General features: G+C 37.2%; 1 protein-coding gene across 4 annotated transcripts in view; it reads right to left on the reverse strand.

Moving 5' to 3' along the window:
* Nucleotides 1-25,021, reverse strand: part of BAZ2B (bromodomain adjacent to zinc finger domain 2B) — a 295,054-nt gene that overhangs the window by 116,244 nt on the left and 153,789 nt on the right. For 3 of the 4 annotated variants that reach the window (XM_065881230.1, XM_065881232.1, XM_065881231.1), the window contains exon 1: nt 11,955-12,099. In XM_065881230.1, coding sequence (XP_065737302.1) covers nt 11,955-12,099 — 145 coding nt within the window. Of the gene's footprint in view, nt 1-11,954; nt 12,102-25,021 lie in introns of those variants that run through there. The other variant, XM_065881229.1, reaches the window with a different exon arrangement.

The raw sequence follows: 25,021 nt of genomic DNA on the forward strand, positions 1-25,021 counted from the left end.
CTACTGAAGCCCACGCACCTAGAGCCTGTGCTCCGCAGCAAGAGAAGCCACCACAGTGAGGAGCCCACACGCCACAGTGAAGAGTAGCCCCCGCTCGCCTCAACTTGAGAAAGCCCGCACGCAGCAACGAAGACCCAACACAGCCAAAAAAAAAAAAAAAAAAAAAAGTCTAGGTAGCCTTGGGAACAAAATCTACTACTCTACATAACACTGAACATGGTGAACAAGATTTTGATTCAGTTCAGCCAATATGTATCAAACTTCAGGCAAATGACTATTCTTCAAAGATAGGAGCAGCTGCTCTTTTATAAAAAAGCATTTTTGTTACATCTAATGAAAGAATTTAGAGTTCACAGATTAAAATACTAAAATTACACTATATTTTATGTATGTTTCTATATAGATGTACTTTATTTTTATAATGAAATATAAAAAATAACAGTGAAAACAATCTAATTCTAAAATCTTATTTTACTTATGTTTCAATAAAGAAGTCTTAGATTTCCCATAATGAACAAAAATTACTAAAACCAACTTTGAAAAACACACCTTTCATTGCTACATAAACTTGTTGCAACATGTCTTTAAACTCTTTTCTCTAGTTCTTTAAACAATCAGCATTGTAAAATCAGCCTCTAGTTTACAACCTGCAAAGTACAGCTAATCATCAAAAATGGTAGTGCATTAAAATAAAAGTCATATATTAATTTGCTGGGGCTGCCATAACAAAGTACCACAAACTGGGTGACTTAGAACAACAGAAATTTATTGGCTCAGTTCTGGAGCTACAAAAGTCTGAAAGCAGGGTGTGGGCAAGGCCATGCTCCCTCTGAAGGTACTAAAGAAGGATCTGTTCCATCCTTCTCTCCTAACTTTTGGTAACCTCAGGCATTTTTCCTATGTCTTCACATGGGCTTCTTTCTGTACACATCTCTGTGTCTAAATTCCCCCATTTTAATAAGGATACCAGTCATTTTGGTTTAGAGCTCACCCTAATAACCTCATTTTAACTTGATTACCTCTTTTAAGGACCCAATTTCCAAACAGGTCACATTCTAAGGAACCAGGGATTAAGACTTCAACATATTTTTGGAGGGAGGAAGAAACAATTTTATCCATAACCCTAGGTTCATTTTTAAGATTACTTAGTTGATTTGAAGGCATTACCTTTCTTTAGTAATTTACCTATAAAATTCTAATTAAAACTCTGAAGTTCTACTCATGAAAGTTAGTTAGGTAAGGACTCCCCTAGTGGCGCAGTGGTTAAGAATCCGCCTGCCAATGTAAGGGACACGGGTTTGAGCCCTGGTCTGGGAAGATCCCACATACCGCGAAGCAACTAAGCCCGTGCACCACAACTACTGAGACTGCACTCTAGAGCCTGTGAGCCACAACTACTGAACCTGCATGCCACAACTACGGAAGCCCGTGCTCCTACAGCCCATGTTCTGCAATGAGAGAAGCCACTGCCATGAGAAGCGCGCTCACCGCAAGGAAGAGTAGCCCCTGCTCGCCACAACTAGAGAGAGCCTGCGCACAGCAACGAAGACTCAAAGAAGCCATAAATAAATAAATATATATATATATATATTTTAAAGTTAGGTAAAATATATTTCAAAAATACCTGGTGCCTTGTGATCAAACCCTTCATTAAATAAATCTACTGAAAGGCAAAAAAAGCTAGACAGTTGAACATTCCAGGGCCTTTATTTGTGACTTAGAGATATCTAGAATATAGACAACTAAAAAACAATTATTGTTATAATAGTTCATACTATAATATAAATACTCAAAGAGACTAAAACTTTGTCTTTATATCCAAACCCTCAAGAATAAGCCTATCTCATTCTCTTGACGATTCTCTATTGACTGTAAACGTAAGCTCCATCTTTTAAATAAGAAGTTCTAATTAATAACTTTGTATTTTCAGGGTTTATTTATTCAATGCCTCGTCAGTAAGGTCTGATCTTTTAAGATTCTTTACCTTGTGGCTTATAATGCCCATCTCTAACTAAAATCAGCACAGTTATTTGGTATTACCAGAGCAAAGCATAATACAGCCTAGAAAACTTATTAATTAGAGTAAATTTATCATTTAATTTGCAAGTCCTATTCCTGCAAGTTCACCTCTCCTTCCCTCCCTTTCTTCAACAATTGTTTCTTGAGCATATAGTTTGTGCCAGGCACTGACTGGATACATATCAATAAAAAAAAACCATATCGTCCCTGCCTTTTAAATGTAGAAGGGACAAATAAGTAAAACAACACCAAATCTATAATTATAAACTGTTAAGAGTACTACGGAGGAAATTACTAGGTGCAAAAACAGGTAATAGTAGAGCAATTACTTAGACACTATGAACAGAGGAGACTTCTCTAATGTCTCAGGACACTTAACCTGAGACAAAGCATGAAAATCAGCCTTATGCAGTTCCTCTAAGACAAAGAGAGAACATGGTTGAGACCCTGAGTTGGGATTCGATCATGGAGGGTATATCAGTTAGGTTGAAAAGTACAAAACATCCAGCTCAAAATGGCTAAGTGAAAGGTAAACGTATTGATTCACATAACATAAAAGCATTTGGAAAAGGCACACTTCAGATAAAGAAGGTTGGCTGAAAGCTTACTGGGACTTAATTTCTCTTTCGTCTCTTGGCTCTACTTCCTCAGATAGGCCCTTCCTTTTAGGTTTGTGGGACAAAAGGGTATCCTCCCTCACCAGTCCCAGTAAAAATCCTAGAACAGAATCTCTTTGCCTTTGATTAGTCTCATGTGCCTTCCTTAACCAATCACTTAACCATCGTTGTGTGGGAAATATGATGTTTGGATTGGCTAGATTGTATCACATGTCACCCCTGGAGTCTCAGGTGAAAATTTTTTTAAAAAAGAAAGTGATTCGTTTTGCGGGGGACAACTTCAGGTAAAGGTGGAGTAGTAGTGAAGTGGCCACACAAATCATCCACAGAAAATAATTTTTAAAATGTGATTTAAAACAACAAGAAGGGATTTCCTGGTGGTCCAGTGATTAAGACTCTGCACCCCCAATGCAGGGACCCTGGGGGTTCAACCCCTGGTCAGGGAACTAGATCCCGCATGCCGCAACTAAGAGCCCGCATGCAGCAACTAAAAGGTCCCGCATGCCACAACTAAGACCTGGTGCAGCCAAATAAATAAATAAATATCAAAAAAACAACAACAACAAAACTAAAGATATTGGAAAGCATCCAAAAAAAGAGAAAAGTCAGGGGAAAGTTTAATCTGGAAAAAATGGTAACAAGAAGGGGTGAGAAGTGTGACTTTGTGGCTTTCTGGTCTGATACTGCTGTCTAAACCTCACAGCTATAACTCCAGAAAACAGTGGAAGATGAAACAGCAGGCTTATCAACTAAAGGTGCCAGAGGTCAGACTCCAGGACTAAGAAAACATCAGGAAATCAGGAAATTTAAAGGGGAAATCTTGGCAGTGATCAAACCACAGAAAGAAGGAGACTCAAATTCAGAGATTAAACGTTCCAAGTGCCTAGCTAAAAGTACACTGTGCATGGGGCACCACAAAATAGCCAGGAGAGAACGTACAGAAAGACAGAGCTACACACAGCAGATCTGTTCAATTTGATGTATTCCTTAATTGAGTGCATACCTTCACCATGATTAGAAAGCCTGAAGTGTCAGAGAACAGAGTCAAAAGCTGGCAGAGCAGCTGGAAATCAAGGGGTAATCTTAGGAGCAAGGAAACCACAAAGAGAAAGAGATGCATCTCTGCCACGTAGTTGGCTGACCCAACAACTTTCACAGGCACAGAGGAGACCCACAGGGGCCCAGTCTGCAAAAGTGGCAGTGGGAAGCCAAAAAACAGAGCACATATCATTAGTATGTTTTTTGACCACAATAAAACTAAAATGGACATCAACTGAAACATTTAACATTTAAATGTTAAATTACTGACTTTTAAACAACCCATCAGTCAAAGAAGAATTCACAAAGGAAAATACAAAATATTTTTACTAGAATGATAATGAAATGAAAACTATCAAAAGTTATGGGAAGCGGCTATAGTTGTATTTAAAAGGGAAATTCATAGCGTTAAATGCATATATAAGAAAAGGAGAAAGGTCTAACATAAATGATCTAAGTTTTCTCTTCAAGAAATCAGGAGAAAAGATGAGGAAATCCCACCCATGGAAAAACTAAAGGAAATAATAAAGGGCAGAAATCAATGAAACAGAAAACAGAATATCGGGGAAAAAAAATCAATGAAACCAAAATCTAGTTTGTCAAAAAGATTAATAAAAGGAAAAAAGAGCACAAATTATTAATATCAATAATGAAAGATAAGACATCATTACAAATCCTAGAGACATTCAAAGGATAACGTACTATTTTTTAAATTAATTAATTAATATTTTGGCTGCGTTGGGTCTTCGTTGCTGTGCGCGGGTTTTCTCTAGTTGCGGCGAGCAGGAGCCTCTCTGTTGTGGTGCGCGGGCTTCTCTTGTTGTGGAGCATGGGCTCTAGGCGCGTGGACTTCAGTAGTTGTGGCACGTGGGCTCAGTAGTGTGGCTCACGGGTTCTACAGTGGAGGCTCAGTAGTTGTGGCGCACAGGCTTAGTTGCTCTGCAGCATGTGGGATCTTCCTGGACCAGGGCTCGAACCCATGTCCCCTGCATCGGCAGGCGGACTCCCAACCACTGCGCCACCAGGGAAGCCCGGCAGGCAGATTCTTAACCATTGCGCCACCAGGGAAGTCCCAGGATAAGGTACTATTTGGAACAACTCTGTACCTGTAAATTCAACGACTTAGAGGAAATGGACAAATTCCTTGAAAGACATCACTAACAAAGCTCACTCACAAAGAAAAAGATAACCTGAATAGTTTTATACTTCTATTTTGAAAGTTGAACTCCTGGGAATTCCCTGGTGGTCCAGTGGTTAGGACTTCATGGTCTCACTGCCGAGGGCCCGGGTTCAATCCCTGGATGGGGAACTAAAAAAATCCCACAGCCCACACAAGCGCGGCCAAAAAAAATGTTGAACTCCTGATTTATTATCCTCAACAACAACATTAAAACAAACAAAAAAACAACAATCTTCCAAGCCCATATGACTTCAGAGTGGATTCTACCAAACTTTTAGAGAAGAAATATTATCAATTTGATACAAACTCTTCCCTAAAAAAGGTTTTTAAGAAGGAAGGACTGGTCAATTGTGTCAATTCTTCCGAGAGGTTGAGTGAGATGAGGACAGAAAAATGACACTGGTGTGGACTAAGATATACATAAAAGATGAGGAAAAGGATAAAGCACATACAACTATGTATTTTGAGAAGTCTGGTTTATAAAGTAAGGGAGAAAACAGAGTAATTGCCAGAAGAGTGTTTGGGGTGAAAGAGGGAAGGGTTTTCGGTGTGTATTATTTTTTAAGATGGGAGATACTATGAGCATGCTTTTATACTAATGGACATGATCCAATAAATACAGAAAAATTAATGATACTGTATAGGAGGAATGGAGTCCTTGAAAAGTTTTTTGCAATCTTTAAAAAGAATTGATAGTTATTTGCTTTTGTGACAGTTAAGAGCCATATCATCTTGAGTTAAGCATTTATTTTATTTGGTTTAACTTATATTATTACATAGAATAGTATATCAAAAGAGATCTGTAGTAAGTATATATGAGCTACTAGATGCACTAATGAAATACTATTTTTTTCAGAAGAAAAGAACCACTGAAGGTGGAATAAAGTTCATGTATAGGTATCAGGAGTTTATTATGATACAAAGGTGGGGAGATATGGCAGGGGGGCTATCACCAGATGAGCTGAAATGGATAGATAACTGGCTCATAATTTAACATGTGCCCCAACCTCCTTTTAGTGTACCTTCCTGTGATGCAGAAGCTGAACAGCTAAAAAGTATACTTACCGGTCTCTCTTGCAGCCAGGATTCTGGATATAATTTAGATTCTGCCAATCAGATGTATTTGGCACTGAGTTAAGCTGTTAGATTGGCAGTACATGAGGTATCCTTTTTGCTGGTGCAGATCTAGCAGGCAGCACAGAACAGCCCTGGAGCCTGTTATGTCAGTGGTTCTTGATCACTGGATTGCAACTGAGGTGGTATGATCCATGGAGCCACCAGTTAGCACAATGGTGTCCTGGCTGAACTAGAGGTAATTTCCTTAAGCAGGTCAATTCAACAGTAATGCTCTGAAATCACTCATGGGGGTCAGGGGTCAGCTCCTCAATAATTTTATAAGTACCTGATTCCTTGTATTAAATCTTTCTGCTTAAAATAGCATCAGTGGTTTATGTTATCTCTAGCTGAACTCACTGATACATCAAACAACAATCTCAACTGGTGATAGTTACAAAACCAAAAAGGCAATTCAGTCTATCACAACTGGCCTGGTATCTGATAACCATACACTTTTCAAAGTAATATTAAATGAGAGATAACTCAAAAAATATATATGCATAACCTTGGAGGTAGAGGACAATTTCTTAGACAAAAAGCATAACCATAAATAAAAATATTGGTAAATCTGCCGACATTAAAATTGGAAGTTCTTTTCATCAAAAGACAATGTAGAATAAAAAAGGACACACCATGTGGGAAAAGTTATCTCCCACAAAGATAACTGAAGGAAGGACCAGCATCCAAAATATAAAAAGAACTCACAAATCTATAAGAAAAAGATGCACAACCCAATAGAAATATGCACCAAAGCCCTAAACAATCACTTCAAAAGAGAGGAAAACCCCCAAAGCTATAAACTTATTAAAAGGCACCTTAATGAACACCACTTCATATTCATCGACAAAAATAAAAAAGTCTGGCAATGACAAGTGTAAACATGAATGATAAGCATCAGGAATTATAATACACAGCTGATGAGAAAATAAATTGGTACTACTGGTAAAGTTGAAGACATCTTCAAATCCGTATACATATGCATCAGGATTCATGTACAATGATGGTCATAACATTGTAACTGGCAAAAGTTGGCAACAACTCTAATATTTACCAAGAGTATTTACATGGATGTACAGTCCATTCAAATGCAACATGCAAAAAGATAAATGACCCTTTTACACTTTAAAACGTATTTTTCCTCCACATTTCTCATTACATCATCCTTCTCCCAGTTATCCAGGTCATGTCAGGGTTTCTCTCTCAATCTCTCTCTCAACATCCCTTTGCCCAAATCCAGTCATTATATCCTATAAGAATCTACTCCCAAAATATCTCTGGAACCTTGTTTCTTTCTCCATCTCCAATAACTCCTTAATTTTGGCCCTTATCATTTCTCACCCAGATAAATTTAAGTACCTTCTAATGGTCTTCTTTGCCTCTAGTCCCATCCTCATTGCAAACTGATGCTCTACATGCTGCTAGCATGCTAGCATTTTCAAAGCATTAAAATCCTTCCACTTGATCAAGTATGAATAAAAATAAAGGTTACAATTTGCTAGGCACCTATTCTATGTCAGGCATTATCTCATTTATCATTATAAAATGGGTATCATTTATTTTATAGATGAGGGACCGAAGTTCAGGAAGGGGTAATGTACCCAAATTCACATAGCTAATAAGTGGACAAGCCAAGATTCAATTTCAGGGCCTTTCAATTGCAAAGTCCTTGCTTTTAGTCAATACATCATTCTGTCTAAACTCTTAAACATGGTGCATGAATTTGTAAATGATCTGACCTTAACCAACTCCTCAGCTTGATCTCCTGTCCCTCTGTTCCATTTAGCCATAGCAGATACTGGCTATCCATTCTCTCCTTATTCCTTACTAATAACCTCTATTTTCTTCAGGATGGCAATATGCTCAGCTAAAAACTAATTTTCCTGGCCTTCCTTGAAGCTGAGATTACCATTCATATAGTTCCGACAAAAGAGATACTAAGTGGAAATCTCTGGATGGGGTTTCTGGGAAAGCTCTTTAAAAGGGGTCAAAGTAAGCTGGCATACAAATTTTGCCCTCTTCTACTCCACCTTCTTCCTTCCTTCCTGGAAAACAGGGCTGTAGGTGGATCAGCCTTCTAAAAGCCATGAGATAAGACACGTGAGCATGAAAGTCCCATACCTCAGAAGACAGGATATGAAATTAGGAGCCCAGGTCTGTGATGGCATCACCCACCTCAGAACTGCGGATCTATGGACTGGTATGTGTATTTGCCATGTGTTCCTATTCATAGTTAATCACTGTCATAACTGACACATACCCTAAATTGAGGTCTGACTGATCAACTTGCGATTTCCTCAATATACCACGATTTGGCACAGTTCTACAGAGGTAGACCTGCAATTAAGATACATGTGTGGGGCTTCCCTGGTGGCGCAGTGGTTGAGTGTCCGCCTGCCGATGCAGGGGACATGGGTTCGTGCCCCGGCCTGGGAAGATCCCACATGCCACAGAGCGGCTGGGCCCTTGAGCCATGGCCGCTGAGCCTGCGCATAAGATACATGTGTAATTCAGTCTCTAACTTTAAAAGAAAAGTAGGCATAGCCCAGCTTTAATAAGAGAAGTTTTAAACAGTTTCTGTTTTATACATTCAGCATTTTACAAGTTTTGTTTGAAGGGTTCTACCTCAAAAATGGATTGAAAACCACTGGTCTATGGCACAGTTTAACTATCATTGAAATTTCTCAAAGTTCTATGCTTTGTTTGTATTAGGTCAAATGACCACAAATCTCGAACAAATCCACTCTGTAAAGTTTAATTTTGGAACTATGCTGAAATACTATTCTTTCAGCTTTCACTCAGAGATAATATGTGAAATAGTGTCTGAATACTTATGAAATTGGCATATATTATATTGTGTATCATGCGGACTTTTATACCTAGGTTCTGGTGGTATATTCCCCAAACCACTCAGAGCCAGGAAAAAGTTCGTTTTTCTCTGAGGAACTGATATGTTCACTAGCACTAGTATGTGAGCCATGTAGCCCACTATGTTTTCTTTTTATTCGTAACAGCTAATTAGTTAATTTTTTTGTTCAAGATCTGTGGCTTTCCTTGGCTAATACTTTTATACTTTTTAGAGCCTATCTTTTAATATTTTAGTTAATTGTTTTGTTTATTATGCCAATATATTTATTGAAAGCTGTCCAAAATTATTTAGAAGTAGGCAAGTTATTTTTTAAAAATCATACTTTAAAGGGAAAAGAAATATAACTCTTCTAAGACCGACAAGACCCACTATATGCAGAGAGCCTTAGATTAATCAATCTTTACTGCAGTGTTATTTTCTATCCAAGTTACTGTAATAAAATTAAAGGTGTGTTGTGAGAGACAGTCCTCCAAGGTCCCTGCATGTTGTTGCCAAGAATGCAAGGTCTTGACCACTCTTTAAAACTGGGCCATTTCTCAGGACTGCAGTGAGCAACCTTGATGGATGAGGTGACATTTCCTTCCAGACAAAGAGCGGCTTTGCTTTCATTTACTATAAAAGCAGTGGGTTGCATAAGCCGTGACACAACCTCCACTATATGCATAAGATTCAACTGGGCCCCTCCGTGTTGCCCCTGTGGGACTTGGGAGACATGGGGAGCCAATGCCAACATGATGTTTATGCTATTTGCTATGCTATAGTAATAAAATCTCTGACCTAGGAGTCTCACATCTTCTACCAGCATCATAACAGTAACAGTAGGTATGTATACTCCCAGACCCTGACAAAGTGTTGATTCAAAAGAAATTAGTTTATCATTCAAAGTTCGAAAGTAGGCTTGAATTAAATCCTTTGTAACTCAGAAGAATTCCTACAGAAATATTAATGAAGATGACAGAGAAAGGCCAATTAAAATAACTGTTTAAGACAAAAGAATGTCCTCAAAGGGACCATTAAAGAACTGGTGAGGTTTTGACATTTTACAGATGAAAATTCTTTTTTGTTGTTTCTATACATCAAAAACATTGAGGAGATTCAAATTGTTTAAAATAAGGAGGCTAGGCGCATTATCACTCTATAATTTTACTTTTAAAAGGAGAAAATTACAGACAACAACTAGGCCAAAAACAATGAATCAAATAAGAGAAGACAGGAAAATATGGTAAACTGAATTATGCAGGACAACTGAGCATTCTCCATGCCCTGTAAGGCTCTCCTTTAAACATAAACCACAACACTGCAAATGTTAAACACAAAAAATAATTTTCTTAGAAAGAAAAAAACTCATGCCGTAGGTACTAAAGGTATAATGTGTTAATAAGTGATATATTTTGGAATAAACATTGAAATAAACTATAGTTTCATTCAATTTAAGTATCTCCACATAAAAACTCAACAACCTATTTTACTTACAAATAAATGATGAAAACTAATTCCTTTCTAGATAAGGAAATGTCTGATGCTATTCAGCAACTAAGCATACCCCACCCTTCTGCAACTCTCAGCTACCACGAACAAAAAATAGCTCCCAACAGGTGACTACTGAGAATCATAAGCAATTCAAATGTCACTAATTCAGAAAACTAAGTGAGAAACAGGTGGTAGCAAAGGGTCCAGAAAACTCAAGGCTCTGTACTCAAGGAGTGAAAGCTTCAACATGAAAAAAAAAGGACATTTCCCTAGAAATATGATATATTTCAAATACAAATTCACAAGTAAATACAAAGTAAGACAGCAGATGGGAGGAACACAATGAAAGGAGCTGACACAAACGAAAGGAGAAGAGTTATAAAAAGCACGAAAGAATAATTACAAAAGTACAGCTGTGTGCAATCATTTAGACAAAGAAACAAGGTAAAATGCCAACCATGGTATCACTATTTTTGAACACAGCATATCGTCAAAGGCATTCATCATTTTATATATAGCCATCATTTTATACACAAGGGAAATGTGGTTGAAGTTGTTAAATGAATGCCTTAACCAAGATTGTACAAGGTGCGGGAGAACAGGAATTTTATTTATTTTTTAAAATGTAATGGTATTTTATTTTAGTTATTTTATAATCACTAAGAAAATGTTAGAAAATTGTTCTGATAAAATGACAAAATGACATCCTTGTTATTCCGTTGATTGGAAAAAAATCAGAATAATTCAATAAATATATATTTGACAATTTGCTAGGGTATTTTGTTAGCAAACATTCCGTATTTATGTATTTCATTTACCCAAAATTATAAATCTAATTTTTAAAAAGTAAAACATCATTTAGTTCTAATGTTTAAACATATGAAATAATCTATAAGATAAAATATATTTAAGATTAAAAATCTTCCTAGTGATAAAGGAATAAGTTAATCAAGTTTAGGTTAAAAAAAAGAATGTATTCTACCAAATATCCAAACATGTGTTTGGGCAAAAAGTAATTTTGAGGGGTAAATAAAAGTACCTTCCACATAAAACTAAAACTGAGGATATTTTCACTACTGAAATAAAGTTCCCTTTTTAGCAGTATAAACTTCATTCATGTTTAAGAAAAATTTGTCAAGTACCTTAAAATATTTTTCAAAATATTTAAAACTTTAAAAATATTTTCCATCAGGTAAATGATATGCCTTAGTATACATCTTGTGAACTAGGATAGCTGGGGTTTGGTGAAGGTCATTTTGAATACTGGAAGCAAATTTAGGGCAAATGGTCCATGGCATTGGGACCTTATCTTACCATCAAGGATTCCTTTATATTTCTTCACTCCCTCATGGGCCTATTGTTTTAAAAGAGTTTGCATGTATTAATTTATTAATTAAAATGGTCAAAGGAAGATATTAAAATGAAACTCTCAGAGCTTCTAAAAATCATAGAAAACATGGAATAAGCAGTGCTACTCCAGTGTGCTGATAAAATACAGAAAAAGCAGAGACTAAATGTTTAACCTAGTCATTGTTCAACAGATCAACAGATGTAATGAGAACATTTGATTCAGAGTTCAATAAAACACTATGAATGCAAATTAGTAAAAGGATGGCATTCTAAAATTGAGTTAATAAAGGGTATTCACCACATGGGTTGATTGTAGAGCTAAGTGAAGCAGCTCCAGTGGAAAGGCCACCTTTTGAAACTGATGAAGCCACAGAAGGTATAGAAGATGAAGTTGGTGTAGCAGAGGAGGCTGTTGAAGATGGTAACCGTTCTCCAGACTCCATATCTATGGGAGGGAGACAAATGTTAATTTACAGTATTAAATAGTGGAATTAAGCAAAAGAATAAAACATATTTAAAATAAGTCAAACTTTTAGGAATACTTTTTAAAATGTGAAATAAGTTTAGAAATACATGTTCTTCAGAGAGATAAAATATGAAATAAATAAAAATAATACAATTTAAAATACCAGTTTATGAAATAAGTTTAATGTTAAGTATACCAAATCTTCTTCTAATAGACTTGCAGAATATTCTTATATAAAAAAATAATAGGGCTTCCCTGGTGGCGCAGTGGTTGAGAGTCCACCTGCCGATGCAGGGGACGTGGGTTCGTGCCCTGGTCTGGGAAGATCCCACATGCCGCAGAGCGGCTGGGCCCGTGAGCCATGGCTGCTGAGCCTGCGTGTCCGGAGCCTGTGCTCCACAACGGGAGAGGCCACAGCAGTGAGAGGCCCGCATACCACACACACACACACACACAAATAACAATAATAGTCATTTGAATACAGTAACTTCATAAAACTGTGTGTTGCCATAACTTTAGGAAAATTAGCACATTAACTTCTTATTCTTCTTAAATCACCTCATGGTCTATTCACTTACATCATAATACCCATATTATCTTAATGAATCAAGAAGATACAACCACGTCTGAGTGAACTGTAACCCTGTCTTCTAAATCCAGATACCAATATTGTTGTAGGTCTTAAACATCCATGAATCTGACCTGGTAATCCCCAATACAGTGAGTCCTGCCCAAAATAGACAAATACATTTTAGAGTTTATACTAGAGTCTAGTCTGAACTATGGTCTCAAAATGTCTTTAGTATGATCCATTTATAATGACTTAACCACTTCTAAGCATCTGTATTAATTTGCTTAGCTATTTTGGGTACAACTTTACATTGGTCTTACTGTAATAGTTTATGTTGATATTAAAAATCTAGAATGGAAATGGATGAAGGAGTCAAAAGGTACAAACTTCCAATTATAAAACAAGTAAGTCATAGGATGTAATGGGATGCATGGTGACCATTGTTAATAATACTTTATTGTACATTTGAAAGTTGCTAAGAGAGTAGATCTTAAAAGTTTTCATCACAAGGAAAACAATTTGTAACTGTGTGGTGATGGGTATAAACTTTTTGTGGTGTTCATTTCACAATACACACAAATATCGAATCATTATGTTGTACAACTGAAACTAATATAACGTTATATGTCAATTATATCTCAATTTTTTTTTTTTTTTGCGGTACGTGGGCCTCTCATTGTTGTGGCCTCTCCTGTTGCGGAGCACAGGCTCCGGATGCGCAGGTTCAGCGGCCATGGCTCATGGGCCCAGCCGCTCCGCGGCATGTGGGATCTTCCTGGACCAGGGCACGAACCCGTGTCCCCTCCATTGGCAGGCGGACTCTCAACCACTGCGCCACCAGAGAAACCCTCAAATTTTAAAAATCTAGAATAGGTTATGGTCATTTTCATATTCTACATACACTAATACCACAATTAAGCAAGGAAATTGTAAAGCTCACAGTTGCTTTAAGGAGTACACATATATATAGGAAGAGACAAAAAAATACACTACTCACCCATAAATGAACTTATGATCAACCACAAGTAAACATTCATCATTCAAATAATCTAATCACAAAAAGATTTTTGAATGCAGTGCTATAGCCAATTCACATAATTACTATATGTTTTCTAAGAAAAATAATTTCATTTCAGTTAAAAATATTGGGGCTTCCCTGGTGGCGCAGTGGTTGAGAGTCCGCCTGCCAATTCAGGGGATACGGGCTCGTGCCCCAGTCCGGGAAGATCCCACATGCCGTGGAGCGGCTGGGCCCGTGAGCCATGGCCGCTGAGCCTGCGCATCCAGAGCCTGTGCTCCGCAACAGGAGAGGCCACAACAGTGAGAGGCCCGCGTACCGCAAAAAAAAAAAAAAAATTGGCCAATTAACACATGAAAAGATGCTCATCATTGTTAATTATTAGAGAAATGTATATAAAAACTACAATGAGGTACTACCTCATGCCAGTCAGAATGGCCATCATTAAAAAGTCTGCAAATAACAAATGCTGGAGAGGGTGTGGATAAAAGGGAACCCTCCTACACTGTTCGTGGGAATGTAAATTGGTGTAGCCACTATGGAAAACAGTATGGAGGTTCCTCAGAAAACTAAAAATAGAGCTACCATATGATCCAGCAATCCCACTCCTGGGCATATATCTGGACAAAACTATAATTCGAAATGATACATGCACCCCTATGTTCATAGCAGCACTATTTACGATAGCCAAGACATGGAAACAACCTAAATGCCTATCGAAAGATGAATGGATAAAGAAGATGTGGTATACATATACAATGGAATATTACTCAGCTATAAAAAAGGATGAAATAATGCCATTTGCAGCAACATGGATGGACCTAGAGCTTATCATACTAAGTGAAGTAAGTCAGAAAGAGAAAGGTAAATACCATATGATATCCCTTATATGTAGAATCTAAGATATGACACACATGAACTTATCTATGAAACAGAAACAGACAGAGATAAAGAACAGACTTGTGGTTGCAGGGCGTGGGGTAGTGGGAGGGATGAGTTGGAAGTCTGTGATTAGGAGATGCAAACTATTACACATATAATGGATAAACAACAAGGTCCTACTGTATAGCACAGGGAACTATATTCAATATCCTGTAATAAACAACAATGGAAAAGAATATGAAAAAAGAATATATATACATGTATAACTGAATCACTTTGCTGTATAGCAGAAATTAACACAACATTGCAAATCAACTATACTTCAATAAAATAAATTTTTAAAAATAAAGTAAAATATTGGTCAATTAAAATAATGCAAGATTAATGTTTAAATAATTGAGAATCCATATGGTATGTAAATGATTTTTCTTAGGTACATATGGAAAAGGTAATCTCAGGTTGACACAATAGCATCATTAATAGGGCAGTTTCAATGAGTTTTCCAATCGCATACAATTCAAAAACTTCTCTTCATATTCTGACATTGCTGTCAATCACCTCCAAAGATAATGAACTGCTATAATGAGTAATCCATAATCTTAAAGAATTTTTATTTCTCTTTATCAGCATTCACTATGGAGAGGCATAGTTGGTACTGATGGCTACATGGAACTAATGCTTAAAAGGCAGATTTTGGGTCATCAAACAGTTACTAATAAGCTTTGAGACACATGGCTGTCTGACAGCAAGGCCCATGGCTGACAACTTCCTCTACAAACTATCTTCACCAGCAAGTCTCATTTCACTAAGTACAAAACACATATATTTACAAAAAAATAAAAACCCAAAACATAGATCGAGTTTACAGGAAAAGGCTGTTTTAAAAAATTAAGAGGGCTTCCCTGGTGGCGCAGTGGTTGAGAGTCCGCAGGCCGATGCAGGGGACACGGGTTCGTGCCCCAGTCTGGGAAGATCCCACATGCCACGAAGCGGCTGGGCCTGTGAGCCATGGCCGCTGAGCCTGCGCGTCCGGAGCCTGTGCTCCACAACGGGAGAGGCCACAAAAGTGAGAGGCCCGCGTACAGAAAAAAAAAAATTAATAGCTGGTAACCTTACTGTCTCATAGATTTCTAAAATGTACTATTTAAATGTATTTTGGGGGCTTCTCAATGATTTTTTCATTTTGTTAATTAAAAATTTTTTTAAATTGATGTAAAATTGACCTACAACACCGTGTGAATTCTAGGTGCATGACACAGTGATTCAATATTTCTATACATTACAAAATGATCACCATGATAAGTCAGTTACCATCTGTCACCATACAAAGATATTACAATATAATTGACTATATTCCCCATGCTGTACATTTCATTCTTGTGACTCATTTATTTTGTAACTGGACGTTGGTAAATGTATTATCTTTTTTTAAATAATGAAAGGGTTTTTTAAAAAAAAATTGCCTTTGTACTCCACAGCAAAAGTAATTTGGGACATAATATAGATAAGCACTTTAGCTGAGTACCTGGCATATAAAAGCTCAATGAATGAAAGTCATTGCTTTTTATAGGATAATAGGTTATGAGCTCTAGGTATATTTCTTTCTGTTGATATAACTTCACCCAAGACTAAAACGAATACCCAGAAGGCATAATGAGCAGTTTCTACATTTGCTCACTGGAGATTACTCTTCCTGGAAATATTTATTAAAATAAAAAATATACATGTACTTGGATCTACCAATCTACTTTTTTTTTTTTTTCTTGCGGTACGCGGGCCTCTCACAGTTGTGGCCTCTCCCGTTCCGGAGCCCAGGCTCCGGACGCGCAGGCTCAGCGGCCATGCATGGCTCACGGGCCCAGCCGCTCCGCGGCATGTGGGATCTTCGCGGACCGGGGCAGGAACCCGCGTCCCCTGCATCGGCAGGCGGACTCTCAACCACTGCGCCACCAGGGAAGCCCTACCAATCTACTTTTAAGGCTCTATTCTATAGAAATAAGGCACAAATAGTTCCTTTATTATAACACTGTTTAAAGGTAAAATAAAATTGAAACCTGGCAGTACAAAAGAGTAGAACTAAAGCTAGTAGTATGAGGCTGGGGGCCTTTTTCAGTTTCAGTAAAAGTGCAGTTTTCTCATTTATTCTGGTTGTTCTTGCTGTTCATTTAAGTGGGGAAAGTTTACGTCTTTTTTAAAAAACAGGCTTATGCAGCCATTTTCCTTAGAAGTTCTATTATATACATTATTCATATATTCTTTTATTTCAACTGTTTTAATCTTAGATATATATTTCTAGCCAGTATTCCTCTCATACATAAAGTACTTTTTGTTACACTGGCCTTAAGTTAAAACTTTTTTTCTCATGTTTTAATAGGTATTTCTTAGTTCTAGTAACTCAAAATTTGGTCAACTATTCCATGTTCATCTTATAGATACCTTTCTTTTCATTTTAAAGAAACTTAACAAATCCACTCTAGCCTTTGTTACTCTAGAATGAAGATTGTTTTATGCTTGCATTAACAAGGCTTATCAAGTTTTTCTTTTTAAGTTAAATATTATTGATTTCAGATTTTATTTACTATTGTTCCCTGTTAAGCTTAACTCTGGAAAGAATCCTAGCCACCAACTTGAAAGTTAAAAGGTAGGAAGGCAATGCCTTTGTAACAGTGAATAATTCACAAAACAATCATTGGCTTGCCATATTGTAAGAACTATTCAAAGGAGAAAGTTTAAAATACATGTGCACCAAAGGATGCTAAAAGCAGTAGGTGAAAGTCTGAGTAGAAACAAGGTATTTGCATAGTCTCAAAGTATCTCCTTTAAGATATTTACTAATTAAAAAGGGCAAACACCACAGTGGAGAAACTATATCACCAATAATAAAACATATTGATATCATGTATCCTCTGATGTGCTTAGAAGAGCATATCACCTCTGTGGTATTCTTCCCAATAACATATAACCTCTGTTGAATCATGAGAAAACATCAGACAAACCCAAACTGAGAGACCATATACAAAATAATTGACTAGTATTCATCAAGTATCAAGGTCATGAAAGAAAAGGAAAGACTGAGGAACTGCCATAGGTTGAAGACTAAAGAGATACAACAACTAAATAATGTGGGATCAGATTGGATTTTGGAACAGAAGAAGGACATTAATGGAAAAACTGGTAAAATTCATAAAAGATATGTAGTTTATGGTTAATAGTATTGTACCAATGTAAATTTTCTGATTTTTTAATTTTAATAATTGTACTATGGTTATATAAATTAATAACATTAGGGAAAGCTGGGTAAAAAATATAGGTGAATACTATGTATTTGCTTTTTAACTGTTTTTTAAGTCTAAAGTTATTTCAAAATAAAAAGTAAAGAAAAGAAAAAACAAAGTCTGGCATACAGTAAGCACTTAAAAATATATATATAATATATATATATATATGTATGCATTGGGATTGAAGAGTGTAAACTTAGACCTTGAAGAAATAAAGAAAGAGATTACATTGTATCTGCAAGACACTTGATAATAGATGTTATCTGGGTTTAAAAACTGTATCTGAACCTTGTTAGCTATGACCTTATAAATTATGTAACTTCAGTGAACTTCCAGTTTCCTCATGAGTAGTATGAAGGTATAACTGGGAAGATTAAATGGGATAATGCATATAAAGTTCTGAATACCTAGCATTCAATAACTGTCAGCAATTGTTTTTAATAAGTGAATGTCTGTGCATATAATTATCCATGGGTATATGTGGCAGTAAAAGGTATTTTTAGATTATTCATTTCAAGTAAATATTTCTGAGTCACATCTATTTATAGGTTATATGTATATGCATAGCATGTTTGACATTTTTTTACCCAGATAAATTATGATAAGAATTTAAAATAGGGAGATTGGGATTGACACATATACACTATTGATACTATGTATAAAATAGACAACTGTTGGAAACATACTGTATACCACAGGGAACTCTAATGCACTGTGGTGTCCTAAATGGAAGGGAAATCCAAAAGGGAGGGGATACATGTATATGTATGGCTGATTCATTCTGTTGTGCAGTAGAAGCTAACACAACATTGTAAAGCAACTATACTCAAATAAAAATTTAAAAATAAAGAATTTAAAATAAATGCCTTGGGACGTCCCTGGTGGCGCAGTGGTTACGAATCCATCTGCCAATGCAGGGACGTGGATTCGATCCCTGGTCCGGGAAGAACCCACATGTTGCAGAGCAACTAAGCCCATGCGCCACAACTACTGAGCCTGCACTCTAGAGCCAGCGAATCACAACTACTGAGCCCACGTGCCACAACTACTGAAGCCCGTGCACCTAGAGCCCGTGCTCCGCAACAAGAGAAGACACCGCAATAAGAAGCCCGCGCACCGCAACGAAGAGTAGTCCCCGCTCACCGCAACTAGAGAAAAGCCCCAGCAACGAAGACCCAATGCAGCCAAAAGATAAATAAATAAAATAAAATATTTTTAAAACATTTTAAAAAAATGCCTCACGAAGTAGCCGCATAGCACAGGGAGATCAGCTCGGTGCTCTGTGACCACCTAGAGGGGTGGGATAGGGAGGGTGGGAGGGAGGGAGACGCAAGAGGGAAGAGATATGGGAACATATGTATATGTATAACTGATTCACTTTGTTATAAAGCAGAAACTAACACACCATTGTAAAGCGATTATACTCCAATAAAGATGTAAAAAAAATTTTTTTAAATAAAAAAAAATAGAAGAAACAAGTAAAAAAAAAAGCCTCACAATTGTATAAGTACAAATGGCAAGGTGCTTTACCTCAAAACTTTCAAAAAAACCTGGAGCACAAGTATAAATGAAAATTAACATATTAATTATCAGTTGAAAAAATTTACTCTGTGATCACATGAGTTATTATTCATCATTCAAGCATACTGCATAAAAGTTGGCAGAAATCCATTTATTCAAACCATCTTAGAAAAATACATTCATTAAAATAAAAATAGTATCCAAGAGCCACCTATTCCCAGATTTCGGTTCTGGCCAAAGCATCCAGATCTGATACTTGCACTCCTGTAATAGCCTCTCATTCTGACTGTGTGTTAAGAATACTACCTTCATCTCACGTTCCAAACAAACACCATCCAATCAATTCTTTGTGGCCAAAACCAGCCCAGACACAAGATAAAAATAAGCAGACTGTAAGAACATGATCCCCACCAAAACACACTCACCTATGGGAGAATATCAATTAGTAGGGATGTCTTTTAGCTTAAGGCCATTCATGAGAGGATATTTTCTAATGTATAACTTCAGGATTTTCTTATTTACAAAGCTAATCAGGTAGGGTAAAGATTACTACAAATGAAATTTAACATATAACACTACAGTAAAAAAAAGTTGTTGATGTGAATGGGTGAAAAATGTGTGATGATGAAGGGATTCTAAATGAGTTGATCCATTAGAGATCTTTCCCATGGTCTTTCCCAGTGGTTCTTAACCAGAGGTGATGCTGTAATACCCCCTCATCTACTAGGAAAACATTTGACAATGTCTGGGAACAGCTGAGAAGGCGCTACTGGTATCACATAGAAAGAGTCCAGGCAGGGATAGTGCTAAACACCCTACAATTCACAGGACATTCCCACAGAGATAATTACCTGGCCCAGAATGTTAGTAGTGCTAAGGTTAAGAAATTCTGACCTAAAGTATCAAAAACTGTATTACTTGGAATTCAATCAACCAAAACTTTCTGTTAAGTAGCAGTTCTTTATAATTATTATAAGAAGATATTTCAAGCTGATTTATTGCCACTGCAATAAATGATAAAATTATATTCAACCTATCTTTATCAGCATACCACCAGAGTTTATTATTTTACATTTTGTCCTAATTGTTTACAACTGATCATGTATAATATACAATTAATGCACATCATAATGTGCACGCACACTGAGTAACATGAATTTACTGTATTTTACTGAGATGATATTTACCTATAACAATTCTGAGAACAGACAAAAATCAGAATTACCACAAACAACTTCTTCCCTGCATGATGATTTTATACACGCCAAAAAAATTCAATGATCAGTTGTTAATGATAATACTAATCAAATTCACACATGTCAAATGTTCCTTTTTCTGTAAACACAGAGCTTATGAACACTGACAGCTGCTAGGTGTAAACCTGAACAGGTGCAAATAGGGACGGGCAAGACAAGTTGGCTCCAAAACATAAACATGATCAGCTGCCCTCTGTTTCACCTGCATGAATCCTTTAAAAGTATAGCTATAGAATAGACTGAAGATTCAGAAAGTAAATATATAAATAGACAGATATTTCTCCTGCAAAGAGTTTTCTTAGAATGTCTTTATCTTTGCTAACAATACCAAAAGTTCTCTGTGGGAGTTCAAAGCACAAAAGATTTGGCGAACACTCACTTTTCCTTACAATATAACCTCACGTGAAAAACAATAATTGCGAAGAATATCAGGAGACAGTCACTATGCTGCTTCTTTTGCTTTAGCAGGATCACTAACAGTAGAGCTTTATAAGTCAATTATTTTCTCAAAGTTCTGACAAAGACTTTTATATAACTATTCTTTTTTTATTATTTTTTGTTTTTATTTTTTTGCGGTACGCGGGCCTCTCACTGTTGTGGTCTCTCCCGTTGCGGAGCACAGGCTCCGAACGCGCAGGCTCAGCGGCCATGGCTCACGGGCCCAGCCGCTCTGCAGCATGTGGGATCGTCCTGGACCGGGGCACGAACCCGTGTCCCGTGCATCGGCAGGCGGACTCTCAACCACTGCGCCACCAGGGAAGCCCTATATAACTATTTAAAAAATAACTTACAGGAAACTGAATATTTGGATAAACAATACTTCAAAATATTACATAGCAAAACAAAAAATAAGCAACAAAAATTTTTCTGTTAAAGGATTTAGAAAAATAGGAGATGAGGCAGAATTACCTTATTAGACAACGAACAAAATTATTTTCTGTCTATAATATTTTTGAAGGAAAATGATTCTATTTATAACATTTTTATTTACCTACATTTTCAGAAATAGTCATTTCAACTTATTAAGTATAATACATTGTAGTTTAAAATAAGAATATATGAAAGGGATCAATTTCCTTTGCCGCTTGACACATTTTTAACTACTACAGTAAACAGTCAAGCAATTACATCCCCAAACAAAAGTGGGCTGGCAGTCAGGTGCTCTGGTTGCAGCCTGTGAGCCGGAGCAAGTCTCTGACAATACCTCTACATAATAGTTTCCTTACCAGAAAAATGATAGGATTGAATTAAACTAGCCCTCAAATCCATATCAATTTGATGAAAAAGAACAAAACAACAACCAAAAACCTTCACATTGTATTAACATATTTAAAAATTTAATTCCTCATTTCCCTCATCCTCCCTACCACTTGCCTTCATTCTATCTTCAAATGTATATCATTCTAAATTACAGATTTCTGTTAAATCTTTAAAGATTTACTCTTGTTTTATTTATACCTCAAGAGACTCGATGATGAGAAAATTAGCCAAGAGTAAAGCACTGATTTTCATACTGCTCAGTAAATATCTATTCAAGGAGTAAACTTTTCCATCCAAAGGATTAAGTATTCCTTTGCAATGAGCTATCTGTGAGGAAGAGGTTATCCTAAGATACAAGAAAGGATATAAAAGAATATTAAAGAAACATTTGAACAAGATTTAACATATACAGATCAACTAAACTGTAGGTAGAGTCTGTGAATTTAAATACTGATGAGAATTAACAATTTCTAAAAAGGATACAAATGTTAGAAGGATTAAAAGAGAGACAATATCTGATTAATTGATCCTTTCACCTACAAATGCAAGGGGTCCCAAAGAACAAGCAAAAAGACCCAAATCTTTGCTTAACTAAGAAACACAATTACAATTAACTGAAATTTCTAAGACATTTCTGGATAGTAACTGAGGCGGTTTAGTAACAGATTGAGAAAATAAAACAGGGTAACAAACCAAAATCAGGTAACTCTATGTAAAATATCTACATATACTCAGAAGTCAAGGAAAGAAAGATGCCAAGTACTACATGACTGATAAACTAGAATAAAAAATCCGTTTCAATGGGGAAGAAGCAGAGCTAACCTAACAGGGAAAACAGCATACTTCTTAAAGAACAAAATTAGCCTAAATGTTTATGAACACCAATGCAGAAATATTTTTGTTCTGGTCACCTTAACTCTATCTAATATTATCACTCTCCTGTTCAAAAGTCTTCAATTTATCCATATCACACATATGGGTAAAGATATATGTGAAGAATATTTATTATAACATATTAACTGCAAAGACTTTTACAAACAAAAAATTCCATCAGTAAGAAACTGTTAAATTATGATACTATGCAGTTGCTACCAAAGAATGAAGCAGATCTAGACTAGCTAATCTGCTGAATGAAAAGAGTAAAGTGAGGAAGAATAGAAATAGCAAGATCTCATGTGTGAAAAAGAAAAAAAGGGATATATTCTCATGAATGTATGCTCAGAATATTTCTGGAAAAATACATAAGACACTGGCAACTGTGTTTCCTGGTAGGTAAAGAGACTAGGGAATTAATCTAGGATGCGAGATTTCTTTTTCACTATATATCTTTTTCTTTTTTTTAAACCACTTGAATGATTTACAATGTGCTAGTATTAATGACAGTTAAGCTAATTTTTAAAAAAGATTTCTACAGGTTTGTTATTGCAAGAAATTATCTTTCAGAATGTTGTGCAGAAGTCCCAGTTCAAGATGGTGACATAAGAAAATCCCGAACTCACCTCCTCCCACAGCCATACTGAGCCTACAGCTATATATGGAAGAATTTCCTTTCAAAAAACCTAAAGTCTGGGTGGATGATGACTACACATTGGGCAAACAAGAAGAAAAACACATCAAAGATAGTAGGAGAGGCTGGGATGCAACCCCACCATAAACCCCACCATTGCTGCAGCAACCCACAATGCAGAAGGAACTCAAAACCTGGAGCTTCTTCCTGAGGAGCTGAGGGTTCAAAACCCACATCGGGCGTCCCATATGCTTGAGACATGAGTCCCTAAAAAATCTAACTTTGAAAACCAGTAGGGTTCCTGTCTCGAGACCCACAGGACTGCAGAGATCTGAGAAAGCCCTCTGAAAGAACTCACATGCTCGGACCCCAGGGCCCAGCTAAGAGGCCATGTATGGTGTCCAGACTTAAAAAATGAAGGAGGCTCTCACCTGAGGGGCAGACACCTAATTTAACACACACTTCTAGGAGAGTGCTGGAACACTCACCAGGGATGCAAGCTGCATCTTTGCATTTTCCCTTTGCTGTGCTCCAGAGCACCAGTATCTCCAGGAAGGTGCCCCAATTTTGGTGGGTATCATCCAGGGGACCCTCTACATCACCTGGTTCTGGTGACCAGTAGGGCTTATGCCTGTGGGTCCCACAGGACTATAACCCATGAAGAAAGAGTTCTTAAATAGCTACCATCTCTAGGTGCACAGGGGCAGAGCAAGAGACAACAGACCCAGGAGCTCAGTCTTTCTCTGAAGGCCTATTAGCTAATCATCATGCCTGTGGACTGAGGGGCAGGCTTCTAAATAAACATGCGTCTAGGGGCTGACTGTAATCCTTTCCAGACACCTCAGAGGGCAGGGCTTATCTTCGTGTTTACCCTCTGCCATGCTTCACAATGTCAGTGTCTCCTGGAGGGGAACACTACAAATGTCTGATGCCCTGGATTTTACGTCTGGTGGCCCAGTTTTTGCAGCTATCACCCAGGGAACACTCTTTATCACCTGGCTCTGGTGGCTGCGGGGAAGTTGCATTCTTGCATCCTATGGGACTGTGGCAGAGACCTTTCTGGACAGGCTGCCACCACCATGGCACTATGCAGACAGTGAACTGAGGCACACTCCCCAGTCTTTCTGTACGAAGGCCTCTTTGCTTGTCCTGAAACTGGCACATATTTAGTGGCCTACAGACCTGCTCTCAAGGAATGTAAGCTGTGGATACCATCTTGGTACTCTCCCACTGCCTTACTCCAGCTTGCTGGTAAAACCCAGAAAAGAGCTAATATACTCATCTGGAGGTCTGACTTTTGTGATTCCTGCCCAGGGGACACCTCCAGATCACCTGGCTCTCTAGTGGCAAGCAGGGCTTATACTTGTTCTCCCACAGGACTGTACATATTTGCATACTTATAAAAGCTGATGTCTGAGGGTCTAGGTGCTGAGATCCTCCCCTTTAGGACAGTGACAGATCTTAGAACATTCTCAACTGCTGGGAGCTATTAAAAATAGGCTATTTGGACAAGCACAAAGGTTGGAGAGAAAACCAAGAGCTGAGGCAGTGTTGAATAACAAAGTTCATCTCATACTAGAGGCCCCTCCTTCAAGAATGGGAGAGG

The sequence above is a fragment of the Phocoena phocoena genome, chromosome 7 (assembly GCF_963924675.1).
Source record: "Phocoena phocoena chromosome 7, mPhoPho1.1, whole genome shotgun sequence".
In the NCBI taxonomy this organism is placed as follows: Eukaryota; Metazoa; Chordata; class Mammalia; order Artiodactyla; family Phocoenidae; genus Phocoena; species Phocoena phocoena.